This window comes from Melospiza georgiana, chromosome 19 (assembly GCF_028018845.1).
Source record: "Melospiza georgiana isolate bMelGeo1 chromosome 19, bMelGeo1.pri, whole genome shotgun sequence".
NCBI lineage: Eukaryota > Metazoa > Chordata > Aves > Passeriformes > Passerellidae > Melospiza > Melospiza georgiana.
The window spans coordinates 13,061,638-13,077,567 of NC_080448.1; the positions used below are offsets into that span (position 1 = coordinate 13,061,638).

Here is a 15,930-nt window from a genome sequence, read left to right on the forward strand (position 1 = left end):
CTGTAATAATTTTGTATACTGTCTGGTGCAGCAGAGCTTCGAATCATTTCTAATTGCTGTGGCATGCTCCCTGTTTCCCAGGTAGGGAGGAGGCCCTAAAACTCTCTGGGAATGTGTGCCCATGTCGCTCAGTGATGCTTTGTGCTTGAAAAAGAGCAGAATGGCACAAGTGGAAATGGGACATAGCTACACAATCTGGTTTCATGAGCAGAAGAGACTGTGAAGGCCAAGGATGAATCATATAAAAAGTCTTTCACAGCTCTTCAAAAGTTGTGCTGGAGAAGTTCTCTGGCGGGTGCTGTGGGCACACTGAAATCTGCCTTTGATGGGGGCACACCCCAAACAGCCTGTCCTTGTTCTGCCAGAGGTTTCCTCATGCTGTTATAGGCCCCTGAGGTTTGTGTGTGCTTCCCTCCTTAGATCCATTCCTCCCTGCAAAATGTGATGTGAGGGAGTTGTTTGTCTGTTGGTGAGGGGGAAGGGGCAAGCAGTGGTTGAAACTGAAACTCCCAAGTGCTGTGCTGATTTTGTTGGGATCGTGCAATCATTTCTCTCTATTCATTTTAGGTAAAGCAGATCATGGAAGAAGCTGTCACCCGGAAATTTGTACATGAAGACAGCAGTCACATCATCGCCTTATGTGGTAAATGTCACACAAAGAGCTAATGCTACCTAACCTTGCTTTTCCTCTAGACATTTATTTTCTCTGCTGTCAGAGGTAAATGGAGGGATTTAGATACTAGAAATCATGGTGTTCAGGCCCATTTAACCTCTGTATTTGCTGTGTGTGTTTACATTACAAGTTGTAATGTAACTCTTACTAAAATGTCATTATCCAAGTACCCAGCCAAGATGACAGGTGGGTTTGCTGGAGGCTGGCTCTGTGTTCCAGGGAGCTCCCAGTGTGGTCTGCCTGCTCTCTGTTCCTGAAATCCTGTCCTGGAAGCTGTGCTGCATTGTTGGTGTTACAGGTGATAGGGTGGCAGCTGTTTCTGTTAGACTCTGCTTGGCCAAAATTAGGAATACTTTAAAGTCTTCATACTTCTCTCGTCCTCCTACTGTGATTCCAGTTGGTTTTGTGTTCTAAATTCTTCATGGTCTGAAGGACTAATGACTCTGCACTGAGCTGCCTCATTATTGCCCAGCAATCCTACCTGTCCTGAAGCAGGACTCCAGCCTGCTGCTGCTTTGAACAGAGCCAAACCAGAAGAAGGTGAAGCTGAATGTTCTGTTTTTACTTTGGCTGATTGAATGGAGAAATCCCTTCCAGCAGATTTGGCTAACAGCTCCTGGCTGGTTTTCTCCTGTGTGTACAGTTCTCTTCCCTCCCCCACTCCAGTTTCGTGTGACTCTTCAAGAGGTTTTTCCCTTCTATTTAAAATTAGATTGGTTCAGTACATGAGTCATTTTTGGTGAATCTTCGTTATAAATATAGAATTCTTGTGAATCATTTTACTCTCCTGCTAGGCTGAGTTTAGCAAGAGCCTCTTAAATACCTGATGGCTGATTTCAGGGTCTCTCTGCATCAGTAGCTGAACAGGTCATAGCTGCCCTAGGTGCTAGATGGCTGAAGGTGCAAGATGCCAGTTCAATGTCATGTGCCCCTTGTCCTGGGAGGTGCTCCAGCTCTGTGCCACCCTTGCTGGCCTGGAGGAATGGTGCCTCTGAGCAGGTCAGCTGTGCTCATCCATCCAGCAGGAGGGATTGCAACCACGAGGACTCTGCTCCAGCCTGTGCTCCCTGCCTGGGTGCTCTGGGAGGAGGAGAGCACTGCCGATGTTTCCATCCTTGTGGAGAAGCAGTGAGTGCAGGAGATTCTGTATTTGTTCCCAACCTGGTGCATAACCAACCCAGGTTACATCCCAGGGCTCTGCCACCCCTCTGTTTCCAGGAGATCTGGCTGTGGTTCAGAGCCACAGCAGCCCCATTGGCCTGTGGTTGATTTGTCCGCTGTGGGACAAACTTCTGAATTCCTTTGGGCTAGGTTTGCTGTGGAGCCAGCCCCAGGGCACAGTGCAGCACTGAGGGTGTTTGGAGCAGCTTCTGCTGGGAGCTGGAGCAGCTTCTGCTGGGAGCTGGCTGTGGCCGATTGCAGCCGGGCTCTGGGAGACGTTTCCTTGGGAACAGCAGCTGCACTGACGTGGGGCTGGTGGAGCCAGCCCTGCGCCAGGGCCAGGGCAGCTGCTCCTGTGCTCCTGCCCAGCCTGCCCTGAGCTCCTCTCCTCTGCCCAGCCTGCCCTGAGCATCTCTCTCTGTGCCAGGGCAGCTGCTCCTGCCCGGCCTGCCCTGAGCTCCTCTCTCTGCCCTGAGCTCCTCTCTCTGCCCTGAGCTCCTCTCTCTGCCCCCAGCTCCTCCTGCCCTGCAGCTGCACCAGCCCTTGCCCCCTTCTGCCTTTCTGAGGGGAAGGGGAAGGCAAAGCAAGCATCTCTGTTTCTGCACTCACCTCAAGGGTATTTACAGGGTTTCCAGTGCAGCACATTATGCCTACAGTGTTTGTCCAAAAGCTGCCTGCAGTTTGCTGAGCCTTTTCTGTGTGGCTGACCACCTTTAGTCTGACAGTAACATGCTGCTTGAAGCAATTAAAAAACTTGTTTAAGTGAGCTTCATACTGCAAACAGGGTTTATTCATGAATGCCTCAGACAGGGTTACCCAGATGATCTCTACATTTCCAATATCTACTTTGAAATGAGTCTTAGTAGTTTGCTCTCTTAGAATAGTACTTTGAGTATATTAAATTAAATAATCCTGAATTCCCCATGCTATAAACTAATCACCATAGAATTCAGGTGGGTTATGGAGAGTTAGCGTGTGTCACAATCAAAATATATGTTATTTAAATAAATCCAGCATGCCACCTTGGCAGAGGGAATATACTTACTATGGTTTTGGGAAAGCTTAGTAGTAAATGTGAGTAAAAATAGTAACTTGGGCACTATTAAACGTGCAGAATTTGGCTTTTCAATGAGATTTCAGTTCAAATTAAGGAAGAGATGAACTGCATGGAAAGCTTTTTTTGGCCTGAATAATAAACCTGCTACCAGTAATTAAACCCATTAATTAAAATGTGCAGAATCCCTTTGTGGCTGAACTGAAAAGACCAGTTCTGATTTGAGCTGCAGAATGGTATTTAATGTTGTGCTTGGGGCTTCTTGTAAGCCTTGCTTGAGGATGGCATTGCACGTGTCCCTTGGGATGTGAGGAAGAGCAGGGAGCTGGGGGATTCCACTGCTGTTCCTGGGGGATGCACCTGAGCTGTGCAGCTGTGGGTGGGTTTGTGGCAGGTCCTTTCCTGTTCCTGAATCTGAACTCAAATCCTCTAAGACATTGAGGCTCTTCTATGAATGAAAACAAAAAAAATCCCCATCTTCTTTTTGTTTTATTGATGCTTTGTAGCTTTTTTGGTATACTTTGGATACTTGGCATGTGCTGTTTCTTCCCATCTTCAGTTACTAATTGGTTACAGTCCTTCACTTCAAAGACAATCGGAGGTACTTGGTTTTCCTTTCCTTCCGTGTCATTGAATAATCTTTGCCTTCCAAATATGTTCTAAAACTGTGTCTAGACCAGACCAGAAATGCTTTTTTCCTTTTGAACCCAAGGAGAAAATTTGCCGTTTCTGGATATTATTTTACTGCTCTGTCCTGATAGATTTGTTGAGGATCTTTGCTGCAGAGCCTGCAATTCCAGGTGCAGAGAAGAGGAGCAGAGAGCCTCTCCTAGAGGAGCTGAGGAAGCTGGGCTGGCTCAGCCCCTAGGGGATGAGCCAGTCCCATTGATTTAGCTGCATTAACCTCAGTTTTTTCTTTTTCCATCCCCATTATGCCTATTGCTTTTCTTCTCTTATTAACTGATGAAAATGACTGGTTTTTTTTCTAGGTAATGGTGTGTTTAAATAACACAGATCTTAAAAAAAAGAAGAACAAAACCACATCACGATCTGTCCAGTCATGCACTGGGAAAGATGACAGGGCTTGACTGCAGAGCTGGATCTGGATATTAACTGAAGGTGTTTGTATGGGGTCTGTGACTGCATTTAGTCATATGTGCAGCCCTTCAAACAAAAGAAGGATGTGGTGCCTGCCTGGGGGAGCTTGGGAGGTAATGAATTCCCATTAGTAAGCAGTCCTTGGTGCTTTCTCTGTGTGAATAATACATCAGAGAGGTGGCCTGAGGCCTTTGAGCAGACATCTGCCACCTAGAGAGAAGGGACACTTGCCTGAGCACAGCCAAGTGCTGGCTTGCCCTGCTGCCAGTCCAGTCTTGTCTGAAAGCTGAGCAGCCTGTGAGCCTTTGGTGGGTCTGGACGTGGTGGCTGAGGAGGTCCATGCACAAACAGATCCCTGCAGTAGCCATGCAGTGCTGTCAGTGCCCTTGGCCAGCTCTGCAGGGTCTGTCCTTCTGTGTGGTGACCTCAGGAGTAGAAGCAGGATGTGCCAGGTGGTAGGGGAGTGCTATGGTAGGGGAGTGCTACGGTGCTACCTCCTCTCACACAGTCTCTCCTGGGTGCTCCTGTAAGTTGTACAGCAGCTCTTTCAGCTTCCTGCGTTTCCTTCACTCGGAGACTCAAACACAGCCTTGACTTGTGCCAGGCTGTGCCAGGCTGTGGCCTGATTCCATGGCTGCTTTTGTGAAGCACTCCTGAGCTGGCATGTGTGTCTTATGCTGGTGCTTCTGCTCTCCTGCAGTGTCTGTGTACATCAGGACTGCGTGAGCATTTATTGTTCTCAGAAACAGAGCAAGGAGAGCTGTCACCCACAAGTGCTCCTGAGATGTCTGTGCTTCAGGCTGTAATTCACACTCCAGATCTGATGTGTGGGCCCCGAATCCATCCTTGCAGCTTCCTTCCACAGAGCCCTGGGGCATCTACACTTGGATAATCATCCCTGTAAGATGCTTCCTTCTTCAAAAATAAGTAGAGGGAATTGTTGTTTGAAATAGGTCTGTGTCACTGAGTATCTGTTCACAGCAGAAGGACTGGTGTGTTCTGAGAATCAGAGTGGCTCTTGGGTCCTCCTCACAGTTCAGAGCAATGCAGTGTATGACAGGATTGTCGTTAATGAATGTGCAAAACACTAAGATTGGACTTTGTGTGGAACAGTTCAGCAGTTACTTCCAGCAGATGAGCACTCCATTCACTCTGCAGGGGGAGGCAGTAGCAGAGCCCTTGTGTGGCTGCATTTTCTGGAGTAGTTGAGATCTGATAAGGTGTGAAATTGTAGGGCCTTGCACGTCTGTAGGAGCACAAAGAACTTCAGCTGAGGTTATGGGTCAGTCCCCATCCACGCTGGCAGTGGAAAGCCAGGAGTCCTTGGAACATGAATGTGGCTGGTGACACCTGGAGAGCAGGTACCCAGGGTCATCTGGGATGGTTGATTCTGAGCTGCACGAGTGCCCAGCAGGGCTGCTTTACAGTCCCACTGCTAATCACCCAGGGTTAATTCCTTCCTCAGGATGACTTGTTATCCCATTTTGCACAAAGTTAATTGTCTTTGAAAGATAACACAATTTTGTTCCCATCATTTTCAGCTGGAGTGACAGCATTCCAATTCTTCTGAAAACCAGCCCCATTAGGAAGAGATGCCTTATGCTTTGGGATTTTTAGCTGATTGCCTTGAGGCTTCTAAATAGCACCATATTCAGATTTGACAGAAAACAAAGAATTCAGTTTTCTCTCTTTTTTCCTTAGCTCACAGAAATGCAACTTCTGTAGAAACAGATGTAAATAACCACTGCCCAACTTGACAGTTTATCATCTTAATTCTTTTGGCTTTCTACCCTTGACATTGATATTTTAAAAAAATGAAGATTATCTGCTGTGGAAATGCAGATCACTCACAAACAAAACACAAGTCTCCCTGTATTACTGCTCCTATTTGGGAAACAAACATTTTCAATGATGAATAATGCTTAAAAAATAGTTTACAGAGATTCTACCTCACTTGATAAACACATTAGCCCAGAGAGTGTACCAGAGATGATCATAATTGGGGGGAAGCAAATATTTTTTCATGCACATTTAGAAGGTTTTTGATTGTGCTCCAAAGATGATGCTTGAATTAATGAATGGTGTGCTGTGGTGGGGAGGAAAAAAACAGAGTGAATATTAGCTCTGATGTGAAATGAAACCGTTTTTGAACTGGATGTGTTTTTAGCTTGAGAAGTGAAATAAAATCTCTTGTGCTTTTTAGAGAACTCTGCTAAACATTTTGCTTTGATCCTGGGTCATCAAATTGGATAATTTTCAATATTTAGAGAAACTTCAGTACTTTTGATTTGCCCTTAACAGTGTTTAATGAAAACACTTCTGTTTTCTGGAGGTTGCTGAGATCCTTGAAGCTTAATGATCACGATTTTAAAGAGGAGCAGTCACTAAATTTCAGCCCCAAAGTTTCCACTTTAGAACTGGGAATTGTCCATTTAGATACTTTTTAAGTTATTATTTTCTAGGGAGTTACTGAACATGGGGTGTTCTGTGGCACAGCCCACAGAAGCAGGTTGAGTGCAGGGGCACAGGAGCAGGTTTGGATGTTCCTCTGCAGCCCTTTGCACTCAGGCTCCATCATCTCCCAATGACACAGCAGGCTGAACTGGCTTCAAACTGGGCAGATCTGTGACTAGGATAAAGCAATAGCAGCTGGAGATCATGAGCATCTGATGGCTTCTTTATCATCCTACTCTTTTCACTTGTTTTTAATTTCTTCAGCCTCATGAATTCAATTCCCCGTGCACAGTTTCCATGAAAACAAGGTATTTAGCTGCAGTATTTCTTCCTGTCTAAGGAAAATCTCATCTGCTAAGTACACCCCATAAATAATTCTTCCACAGGCTTTCTTTTCTCTGCTCACCACCCTTCCAGCCCCAGAACTTTCATTTCACAGTCCATTAAGTCATATCAGAATTTTCATAGAGCCAAAAAAGAACAAAACCAAACCTGTTCACCTGACCCTGGAAGAAGTAGCTGTGGTGAAGTCATAAAAAGGTGACATTTCCTGAAGCCTAGTGGGCACTGTGATTATTTGAACTGTAAATCAATAATATATCTGCACTTAATTAAATTCAGCAGTGAATACTGCAGAGAATGTTCCTCAAAACTGTCTGGAGTTAATGAATTTCTAGATGGCTGCTGTCAGCTGAACCATACAAGAGAATTACCTGAGCTGTGCTGATTTATTCCCAGTGCAGAGCTGCTTTTCCACTGTGTGTGTGATGAGTTGCTGCCTTTTTGTCTGGTGGGTTTTTGTATGTGTTTGTTGTAGGTACAGTGACAGTAGGCAGGCTGGGGATCACCCTGGGCTGTGCAGTAGTTACTTACCTGTGTGCACACGTCTGTAGGCAAAGGCATGTGTACATTCACACAGACTACCTGTGTGCACACAAAACCACCCAGTGATGCCTTTCTGATGTCAGCAGTTTCTCCAGGAACAGCTGAATCATCTATTTTTAGGTCTTCTTAGAGTGTCAGATTCCAAAAAGGGAGAAATGGTTCATTTTCCCAGAAATTAATAAATAACCCCATTTCCCTGTCCCAAAGGTTCTTGTACTACCACCCCTGAAATAGTTTGTGTTGTCTCTTTAGGCAGCAGTGTGAGCTGTGCAGTTTGTGACTCCTGGGGATCAGCTGGTTTGGGTTTATCAAAAAGCACCACGGCCAAGGTCCCCTCGTGTCTTTGGGAAGGTTCTGCAGCGTGAGGGGCTCCTGTGCCAGTTTGTTCAGGATGTGTGAGGTTTCCTCTGTGACTCAGCCTGGCCGTGGGCGATGCTGGCAAGGTGCAGTGAGATCAGTGCCTGCCTTGGACACGCAGCCAAAGGGAAGCCCTGGGGGCTCTGCCAGGAGCTGCTCCCTCCCTGCAGTGCTGTGCCATTCTGCTGCTGGCTGGGAGGGATCCCTGCTGCTGTTCTGCTGCCCTGTGCCTCCAGGGTGGCACCCACACGGTCCCCTGGGCTGCAATGGGACGGCACCTGTGTCTCAAGGTGTGCTGCCCTGCTTGCCTGTTTTCCAGTCTAACTGGGCAAAAGCTGTGGTGCGTTTGCAAGCACATTCAGATCAAGTCAGATGTGAATGTATTCCAGCTGTTCTGGAGTAATTCTTGTAGAAAGGAGCCTGGAGAGAAGAGTGCAGTTAGTCTCTCTCTGGGGTTGAAGTGTAGGAGAATGAAGTGACCTGAGGGTCACACAGGCTGGGCTGTAACCTGCCCCTCAATCCAAGGGCTCCTTACACATAGCACTGGACACGTGTTAATCTCTTGTCCTGTGGAAAATACATTTTGAGGCAATCCAGCAGAAATTTCAATGTCTCGCCCCTTGTAGATGACCCCTATGTGTGCATTATAGGCAGCTGGGGACTGATCTTACCCAAGTTCTTGTGATGAGAAATGTCACAATGGAATAGTTAAATATTGGGGCTCTAGGGACAGTCACTGGGGAAATTGCCCTCAGTGGCAGCTGCAGCATTTATTAATAATTAAAGCTGTGCCTGCTGTGCTTTTCACTAAATTTGTTTCATTAATATTTTATTGTTTTAAAGAAATAAAAAAAAACCAGTGAAGGTGGGAAGAGAGTCTGTTTCCTAAGCAACAGCAATGCACTTCTTTGCAGTTATTTTTAAAGGCAGGTTGCTTCATCTAAGATTTGGAATCAAATTGCTGCATTGCTCCAGGCATCTGGAAAGCTGCTTTTCTTTTTTCTTTATTTCTAATTGAAAGACAGAGCACAACAGTTGCTGGGTTAAGAGCTGTTGTGATGGTTGCTAGACAGGAGCTAGACCGTGCTGTGCAGAACTTGGCCGTGCTGTCATCGCTGCTGTCCCCCGCAGCGCCGCGGGCGTTCCTGCACGGATGCTCCTTCCCCTGGCAGGGAATGAACCAGCCTGGTTCCACTCAGAGATGGCATCAGTGCCATGGGTGTTCCTGCACGGATGCTCCTTCCCCTGGCAGGGAATGAACCAGCCTGGTTCCACTCAGAGATGGCATCAGTGCCATGGGTGTTCCTGCATGGATGCTCCTTCCCCTGGCAGGGAATGAACCAGCCTGGCTCCCCTCAGAGATGGCATCAGTGCCATGGGTGTTCCTGCACGGATGCTCCTTCCCCTGGCAGGGAATGAACCAGCCTGGTTCCACTCAGAGATGGCATCAGTGCCATGGGTGTTCCTGCATGGATGCTCCTTCCCCTGGCAGGAAATGAACCAGCCTGGCTCCCCTCAGAGATGGCATCAGCACCGGGCTCCTGTTCCTGTCAGACCATGGGCCGATTCCAGTTTATTAAGTACTGCCATTACCTGTACTTTACAAGGTGCTTGTAGTAGCAGATTATACACATGCTGACATCATCTGGGTTTCTGTCTGTCTGTCTGTCCCCTCCCGTTGACACAGCCCTGCCCAGGGGCCGTGAGCAGGCTGGCTGGCCCAGGAGGAGGCAGGAGGCAGCTGAGGATAACGCTGTGTCCCGTTCCACAGGTGTGGTGGAGGCGTGCCTGCTGCACATGCTGAAGCGCAGGGCTGCCGGCTTCCTGCGCTCCGACAAGGTGGCCGCGCTCTTCACCAAGGTGGGCAAGACCTGTGCCATAGCTGGGGACGTGTGCAGGAAGGTGCAGGAGCTGCAGCAGCAGGTGGAGAGCAGGTGAGGCTGGGCTCTGTTTATCAGCCAATGCAGGTGTGTGTGCAGGTGCTGACACAGGCTGCCCGTGAGTGCACAGGGGCTTGGCCCAGGTGATGCAGCTTTGTCCTGTCAGCACCTGTAGGTGTTGGTGTTTGATCAAGCTGGCAGTGAGCAAAGGGACAGACGTGGGGAACTGAGGCTTTGGGGTTTCATTTTGCCTCTCAGTACAGCAGAGGAGCACATTCAGCCCACACGCAGCAGCAGAAGTGACTAATTACTGGTGATTGCAGAGATGGCTCACAGTCTGGGCATGGTGGACCAGCTTGGACTGTTGGTGGGAAGGGAGGGGGTGGAAGGAGGAACTCAAGAACAGACATACTGGAAAAGCTGTTTTGGCATGCTCCTGCCAAACCAGGAGCAAATTTCTAGGTATCATAGCAGAAACAGTTAAATTAATGGATACAAAGAGTGATGGTATAGGAAAGCTGTTCAGTACAGACTGGACTTAAGCACAACAGAATCCTGGAGTCAAGGTTACTGAAAGTCTTAGACTTCTTGCTGGTGGTGAGTAGCAAAGTTAAAATTTTCCATGTGGTTCTGTATATGAAATCACAGTGCATGAGTGTCTTGTCCTATAAGCTCAGGACAGGAGCATTTTTAATTCTGTTTGTAGGCACTGCTGTGCCCTGAGAGCTCTTTGCACACTGTAGGAACTTTTAGCTTCTGATCAATTTCCTGTAAAGAAGGGCTTTGTGAGAGAGCTTGTCTTTCATTACTGACAATTATTTAAATTAGCACTTATATTTCTGTGTAATTTTCTGACATTTATCTTTATTAGACTTATAATTATCAGACTTTGTTATGTAGTTTTTGACAGATATGTACCTATTTTTGATATATTTTTAGTTGGGCCTACTGATACAGACAGGGATTTTATTAAGATTAGTTTTTTAAATGTTGAGAAGAAGGATGCTTTCTACTGAAAATTCACCAGCCTCTCTCCTGGTTAAGAGCCCACACAAACACCCTTCTAACCACAAGAGAACTTTGGCTGTATCCTCTGACAGAAAGGAGCAATGAACTTAAATTCTGTGGTTTCTCTTGGACAAATTTTGTGTGTTTTTCAGCTATTAACAGCCACAAAATTTAAGTGCTGTAGAAAATACACACAGAAAAGATACTATTGGGAAATACTGCAGGGGGTGGACTCGCTCTGCTGGATATGTGAAATGAGACAGAAGGGCTGTAACAGCTTAACTGCTTCTGAGGCTGTGGCTTAAGAAAAGCCCTGTTTGGGATGCAGCTAAACACCCAAATTGTTCTGGTGGGGTGCTGTCATAGCCTGCTGCAGGACTTGGGACCCTGTCAGTGCAGGGGGCAATTACAGATCTCACCCAAACAAATTGTATTGACTCTGTGTAACTGAACAGTTTCCTGAAAGGGAACCCAAGTGCTGGCAAAGCACCTGAAGATGTCAGGGTTTCCTTTCCTCATTGAGGCAAAATGGAATCTTCTTCTATTTGAAGGGGGAGGTTTTTGGAAAAGACATTGAGGGGGTTCCTGTTCCCCTCAGCCCAGGGCAGTGTGTGCAGAGCCAAGGCAGGTGCCCCTGTGCTTTGCAGCTCCTTTCTCCTGCAGCTGCGCTGTGTTACCTGATGCAGGAGGATGGCTTTCACTGGATGATGCAGCTGTGCAAATTCTGACTACTTTTATTTTATCACCTTTTGCAGGAAAAATCAGCCAAATGGGCAGGAACCCCTCAAAAGGCAGGGATCAACCACGAGCAAAACACCTGTCCTGACACCTCAGGCCATCAAGCACATCTGGGTTCGGACAGCCTTGATTGAGAAGGTGCTGGACAAGATAGTGCAGTACATTGTTGATAACTGCAGGTAAGGAAAGCAGCAGAAGCACAGGGCTTTGTTGGATTGATGCATTTAGGTGTCTGCAGCAAGGGATTTCATCGAAAGTCTTTGGCAAACCCCTGTGATGCAAGCTTCTGGTAAGATGAAACCACTTACATAGGCATTTAGAAAAATTGTACTTTAGCTTTTCATCACTGACAGTGTTTCAGACTTACAAAAAACATTAAGAGGCATTCAGCTTTCCAGAAATCAGCTACAAATGTAACTTCAAGTATATCAGGTGCCCATATTGTAATGGGCATGATACAGAAGAGTTAATGGGGCACACTGAGGACAGTCTCCCATAAAAAGAGAAAGGAAGGGACCCTAAAGCTTGGTGTGGTCCCACAAGGGAAGTTTGCTGGCAGGGTGCTCTTGTCATTCTGCGCTTGCAACACATTCTTGTTCATCCAAAGCCAATGGGTCTGAACAAGGATGAGAGCTAAGGGCAAAGCAGCTTATTTTCACAGTATTTTCCAAGTTTGTGTTACTGTTTTCCTTGTCATCAGCTTTGCTTTCATGATGTATCTTGCCACTAAAAGCAAGAGAATGGAAGAAAGGTCTTTGTGCTGTTCAAGCAAACTGTTGCTCTGGGATATGTAATGCCAGCTTGGATTTTATGAGCTGTGTGTGGAAGAGACAGAGGGAGGGTTGGCCATGTCCCAGAGACACAGTTAATGAAAGCATTTTAGTCCACTGCCTCAGTGTCTGCAGATACATGGGTACAAGGGGTTTTAATTTCTTTTCCACACAATCCACAGGAGACACATCAGGGGAGTTTGTTCTCAGTTGTTCCATCACCTCACTGCCTTTCCCATCCCTTCAGATGAGTTAGGATCAGGTCCTTCATTGCAGGTGTGTGATTTTGAGAACCTGACTTGGTGAATAAAACAAACCTTTTCATAAGGCTTGTTACCATGCATTTTTGTGTCATTACTGCTCAAATGCTCCATGTTCACATCCTTCAGCTGTTCTGTCCTGGAGGAGGAGCAGGTGCTTTAGAGTTGGAGCCCCATCTAGTGAACAGACCACAGAGGACAGTGGCATTCCAGAGCTGTGGGTGTTTGGATTTTTTGTCTGTGTGGTTTTGGAAAGCAGCTTTGCCTGCTGCAATGGCAAGACTTGGGGGTCACTGCAAGAGCAATGCAGTAGTTCATAGTTCTTCACAGTGTTTCAAGATGATTCCTCACAGATGGAAGACATGTTTAAGAATGTGTGGATTGTTTTGTCTCTGTGGAAAATGGGCAAAATTGCTTGCAGAGAACTATTGTTTGTTCCCATATTGCAATTCTGCCCAAAGCCCCAAATCAAATATACTGGGTAAACACACTGAGCACAAGGCAAGCTCCTGCCTCTCCGAGCTCAGCTGGAAAAGAGATGAGACAGAATGAGCATATCAAGAGGCCCATTGTGTTAGACCTGTAGCTACACCCAAGCTTTGAAATGGTTCATACCAACTACTGTTCTGATCTTTTATTTGCAGTAAATACTATGAAAAGGAAGCTTTACTGGCAGATCCTGTTTGTGGCCCAATACTGGCTTCTCTGCTAGGTGAGTTCTTGCAAAGTTACTTTTTATGCTGAAGAAAGTAAATTGTTTCTTAAAGCATTTTGCATTATAACAGTGTTACAACAGGTGAATTTTGTATCTTGTATGTAGTTAACTATTTATTTAACAGAGCAACAGTGACAATGTTTCTTCCTTACAAGACCAGAAGAGATTGATCATCTGGTGGAGTTTGAAAGCAGAATGGGAATGGATTTTTACTAAATGCTGGCAGTTTGTAACTGCTAATGCTGCTGTGGCAGGGCACTGTTTCCTACAGGAATACTGTTACACAGCCCTGGATAATAGGAGTGATACATTATTATATTGTCTGCATTATGGGCTGATCCCCTGGGATCAGTGACCATTGTTATTCACTTGGCTTGAGAAGGAAATCTCACCTTCGGTGCTCAGCCAGCAGGACAGCAGTGAGTGTGTCTCTGAACAGCTCAGAGGGTTCCTCCTTTGGTCTCTTTTCCTAGTTGGACCGTGTGCTCTGGAGTACACCAAGCTGAAGACAGCTGACCACTACTGGACCGACCCGTCGGCCGACGAGCTGGTGCAGCGGCACCGCATCCACGGCGCGCACGGCCGCCAGGACTCGCCCTCCAAGCGCCCGGCCCTGGGAGTAGGTATTAACTCTGTGCCAGTCCCTGGCTGGGCACGGGCTGGGAATACAACAGCCCCCTGAGGGAGGGACCTGGACCTGGAACAGCCTTTCTTCTGTAACGGAGCTTTATCACAGATTAGAACTCCATTTGGGCCACAGTGCCCTCTTTATCTGTACGTAGAAAAGTCTGGGACCCAGCACTATGTTCTGTGGCATTTGACAGTTGTGGTCTGACCAGGTAGTTCACAAGAAACTGTGAGGTGCCATGGTCAGGGCTGAGTTTCTGTGCCAAGCCCTGGCTGCACAGGAGTTGCCCTGCTGCCCGTGCCCCGGCTGACCCGCCCGCTGTGTGTGCAGATCCGCAAGCGCCACTCCAGCGGCAGCACGTCGGAAGATCGCTTTGCTGCCTCGGCACGGGAGTACGTGGAGTCCCTGCACCAGAACTCCAGGACCCACCTTCTCTATGGCAAGAACAACGTCCTGGTGCAGCCGGTGAGTGCAGCAGCACTTGGGGCAGGCACCGGGGCAGGAGGGCTGGAGCTGGGGTAGAGCTCCGACCTGGCAAGGGCTCGTTGTGTTCTGTTAGCACAGAGCTGCCTTCTGCTCGCCTCTCCTGGGCTGGGGTACTTTTGACACCTCACAAATGCTTTCACTGCCTGGCCACTGTCAGCAAGCACTGGGCTGTAGGCAGGAGCAAACATACTGGACTGTATTTCATAAACCAGCTGACTGTGCCGTGGTTTTTCCCCTCTTGCTATAGCAATATTGTATAGCAGTACTTCTGCTGTTAGGGTTTCCCTCCACACTTCCCAGATACTGCAGCTATGGAACTTGCAGGGCATAGAAAGACTGGAGCATATATTTCATGCAGATATTTTGTGCACTTGAGTCACCTGGGTTGTCTGTTTGTTGCTTCTGTGAACAGAAAGATGACTTGGAGGCAATTCCTGGATATCTCTCTCTTCATCAATCAGCAGATAGTTTGACATTGAAATGGACTCCAAACCAGCTGATGAATGGAACCCTTGGAGATTCAGAACTGGAGAAAAGGTACTCATTGCATTCAGGAAAGATGGGAAGAACTGTGTAACCTGCTGGGGGACACCAGGAAAGAGGAAGGGGAGGGGAAGAGGGCAGCAGAGGTTGTACAAACCTAGTACCAGAATATCCAGTGTGGAGAAACTAGCTTTCCTTTGCCCTTTACTTGACCAATAATTTACTTTCACTGACCAAATTTAATAAGCAGTTATTAACTTAGCAGAGCTCTTTCTATCAGGTGCTTGGAACTGCAAGCATTCCTGAATATGGAAAAAACAATGTTTCCTGCATTTTCCTTCCTTTTTAGTGTTTACTGGGACTACGCATTGATTGTGCCACTGAGCCAGATCGTCTGCATCCACTGCCACCAGCAACGTAAGCATAACCCTTAAGCATATTCCTTAAAAATACATAAACAGGAGAGCCACTTGAATGATTGCTTTTCCTCCCTCAGTGTCAGGAACATCTCTGACTAGTTCTGGCCATGTGGGAATGAGCGTTAAAATCTCCAGTCCCAGCTCATAGAGGATGACAACTGTATGAGGCTTTCATAGTTTGCATGTATCCTGAGTTTCTTTAGGACTAAAGGGCTGATATCAGCCTTAGATCACACTGTGCCTCACAAAGGTTTATTTATCTACTTAGAGATGATCCCAAATAAAATTTGCTTAGAAGGTAAGAGCAGCAAACTGAGGCTGTGATGTAACAGTGTGGACTCCCCTTGTCCTCCTTGCAGCAGAAAGCAGATGGACGTTGGTGCTGGTGAGCCAGGACGGGACCCAGAGGCCCCCGCTGCACTTCCCGCAGGGAGGGCACCTGCTGGCCTTCCTGTCCTGCCTGGAGAACGGGCTGCTGCCCCGGGGCCAGCTGGAGCCCCCGCTCTGGTCCCAGCAGGGCAAGGTACTGTGCTTCTGCTGGGCTCTTGGGTCAGGCTGCTGTTGGTGTCTCTGCTCCTCAGGGCCAGGCACTGACTTCAAGCTGCTTTGTGGTAAAGCAGGACACAACGCCATTTAGTCCAGTCTGCTTCTTATACACGTGGTCTGTAAAAATTGTTCACACCTTCATTACCCCATTGAGCAATGAGCTGGAATCTGCTGTTGCATCAAGATACAAACCCACACAATAGAAGTGAGATTCAGATGGACTGGACAGAGCTGCTGCCAGAGGCTTGGGGTGCCCAGCTCCCATAGATTACAAGAAAAGGCTGGTTTACAGCACACAGAAAAGTAGTATTAAGT

The 15,930-nt window shown here is 47.2% G+C and overlaps 1 protein-coding gene across 7 annotated transcripts in view; it reads left to right on the forward strand.

Annotated features, from left to right (window-relative positions):
- SGSM2 (small G protein signaling modulator 2) overlaps positions 1-15,930 on the forward strand; it is a 35,444-nt gene that overhangs the window by 5,825 nt on the left and 13,689 nt on the right. For 4 of the 7 annotated variants that reach the window (XM_058037839.1, XM_058037842.1, XM_058037841.1 and 1 more), the window contains exons 2-10: positions 568-643; positions 9,454-9,616; positions 11,326-11,487; positions 12,983-13,050; positions 13,527-13,672; positions 14,012-14,146; positions 14,580-14,704; positions 15,000-15,067; positions 15,429-15,592. In XM_058037839.1, the coding sequence (XP_057893822.1) occupies positions 568-643; positions 9,454-9,616; positions 11,326-11,487; positions 12,983-13,050; positions 13,527-13,672; positions 14,012-14,146; positions 14,580-14,704; positions 15,000-15,067; positions 15,429-15,592 (1,107 nt within the window). The remainder of the gene's footprint in view (positions 1-567; positions 644-9,453; positions 9,617-11,325; positions 11,488-12,982; positions 13,051-13,526; positions 13,673-14,011; positions 14,147-14,579; positions 14,705-14,999; positions 15,068-15,428; positions 15,593-15,930) is intronic. The other 3 variants (XM_058037840.1, XM_058037844.1, XM_058037845.1) reach the window with 2 other exon arrangements.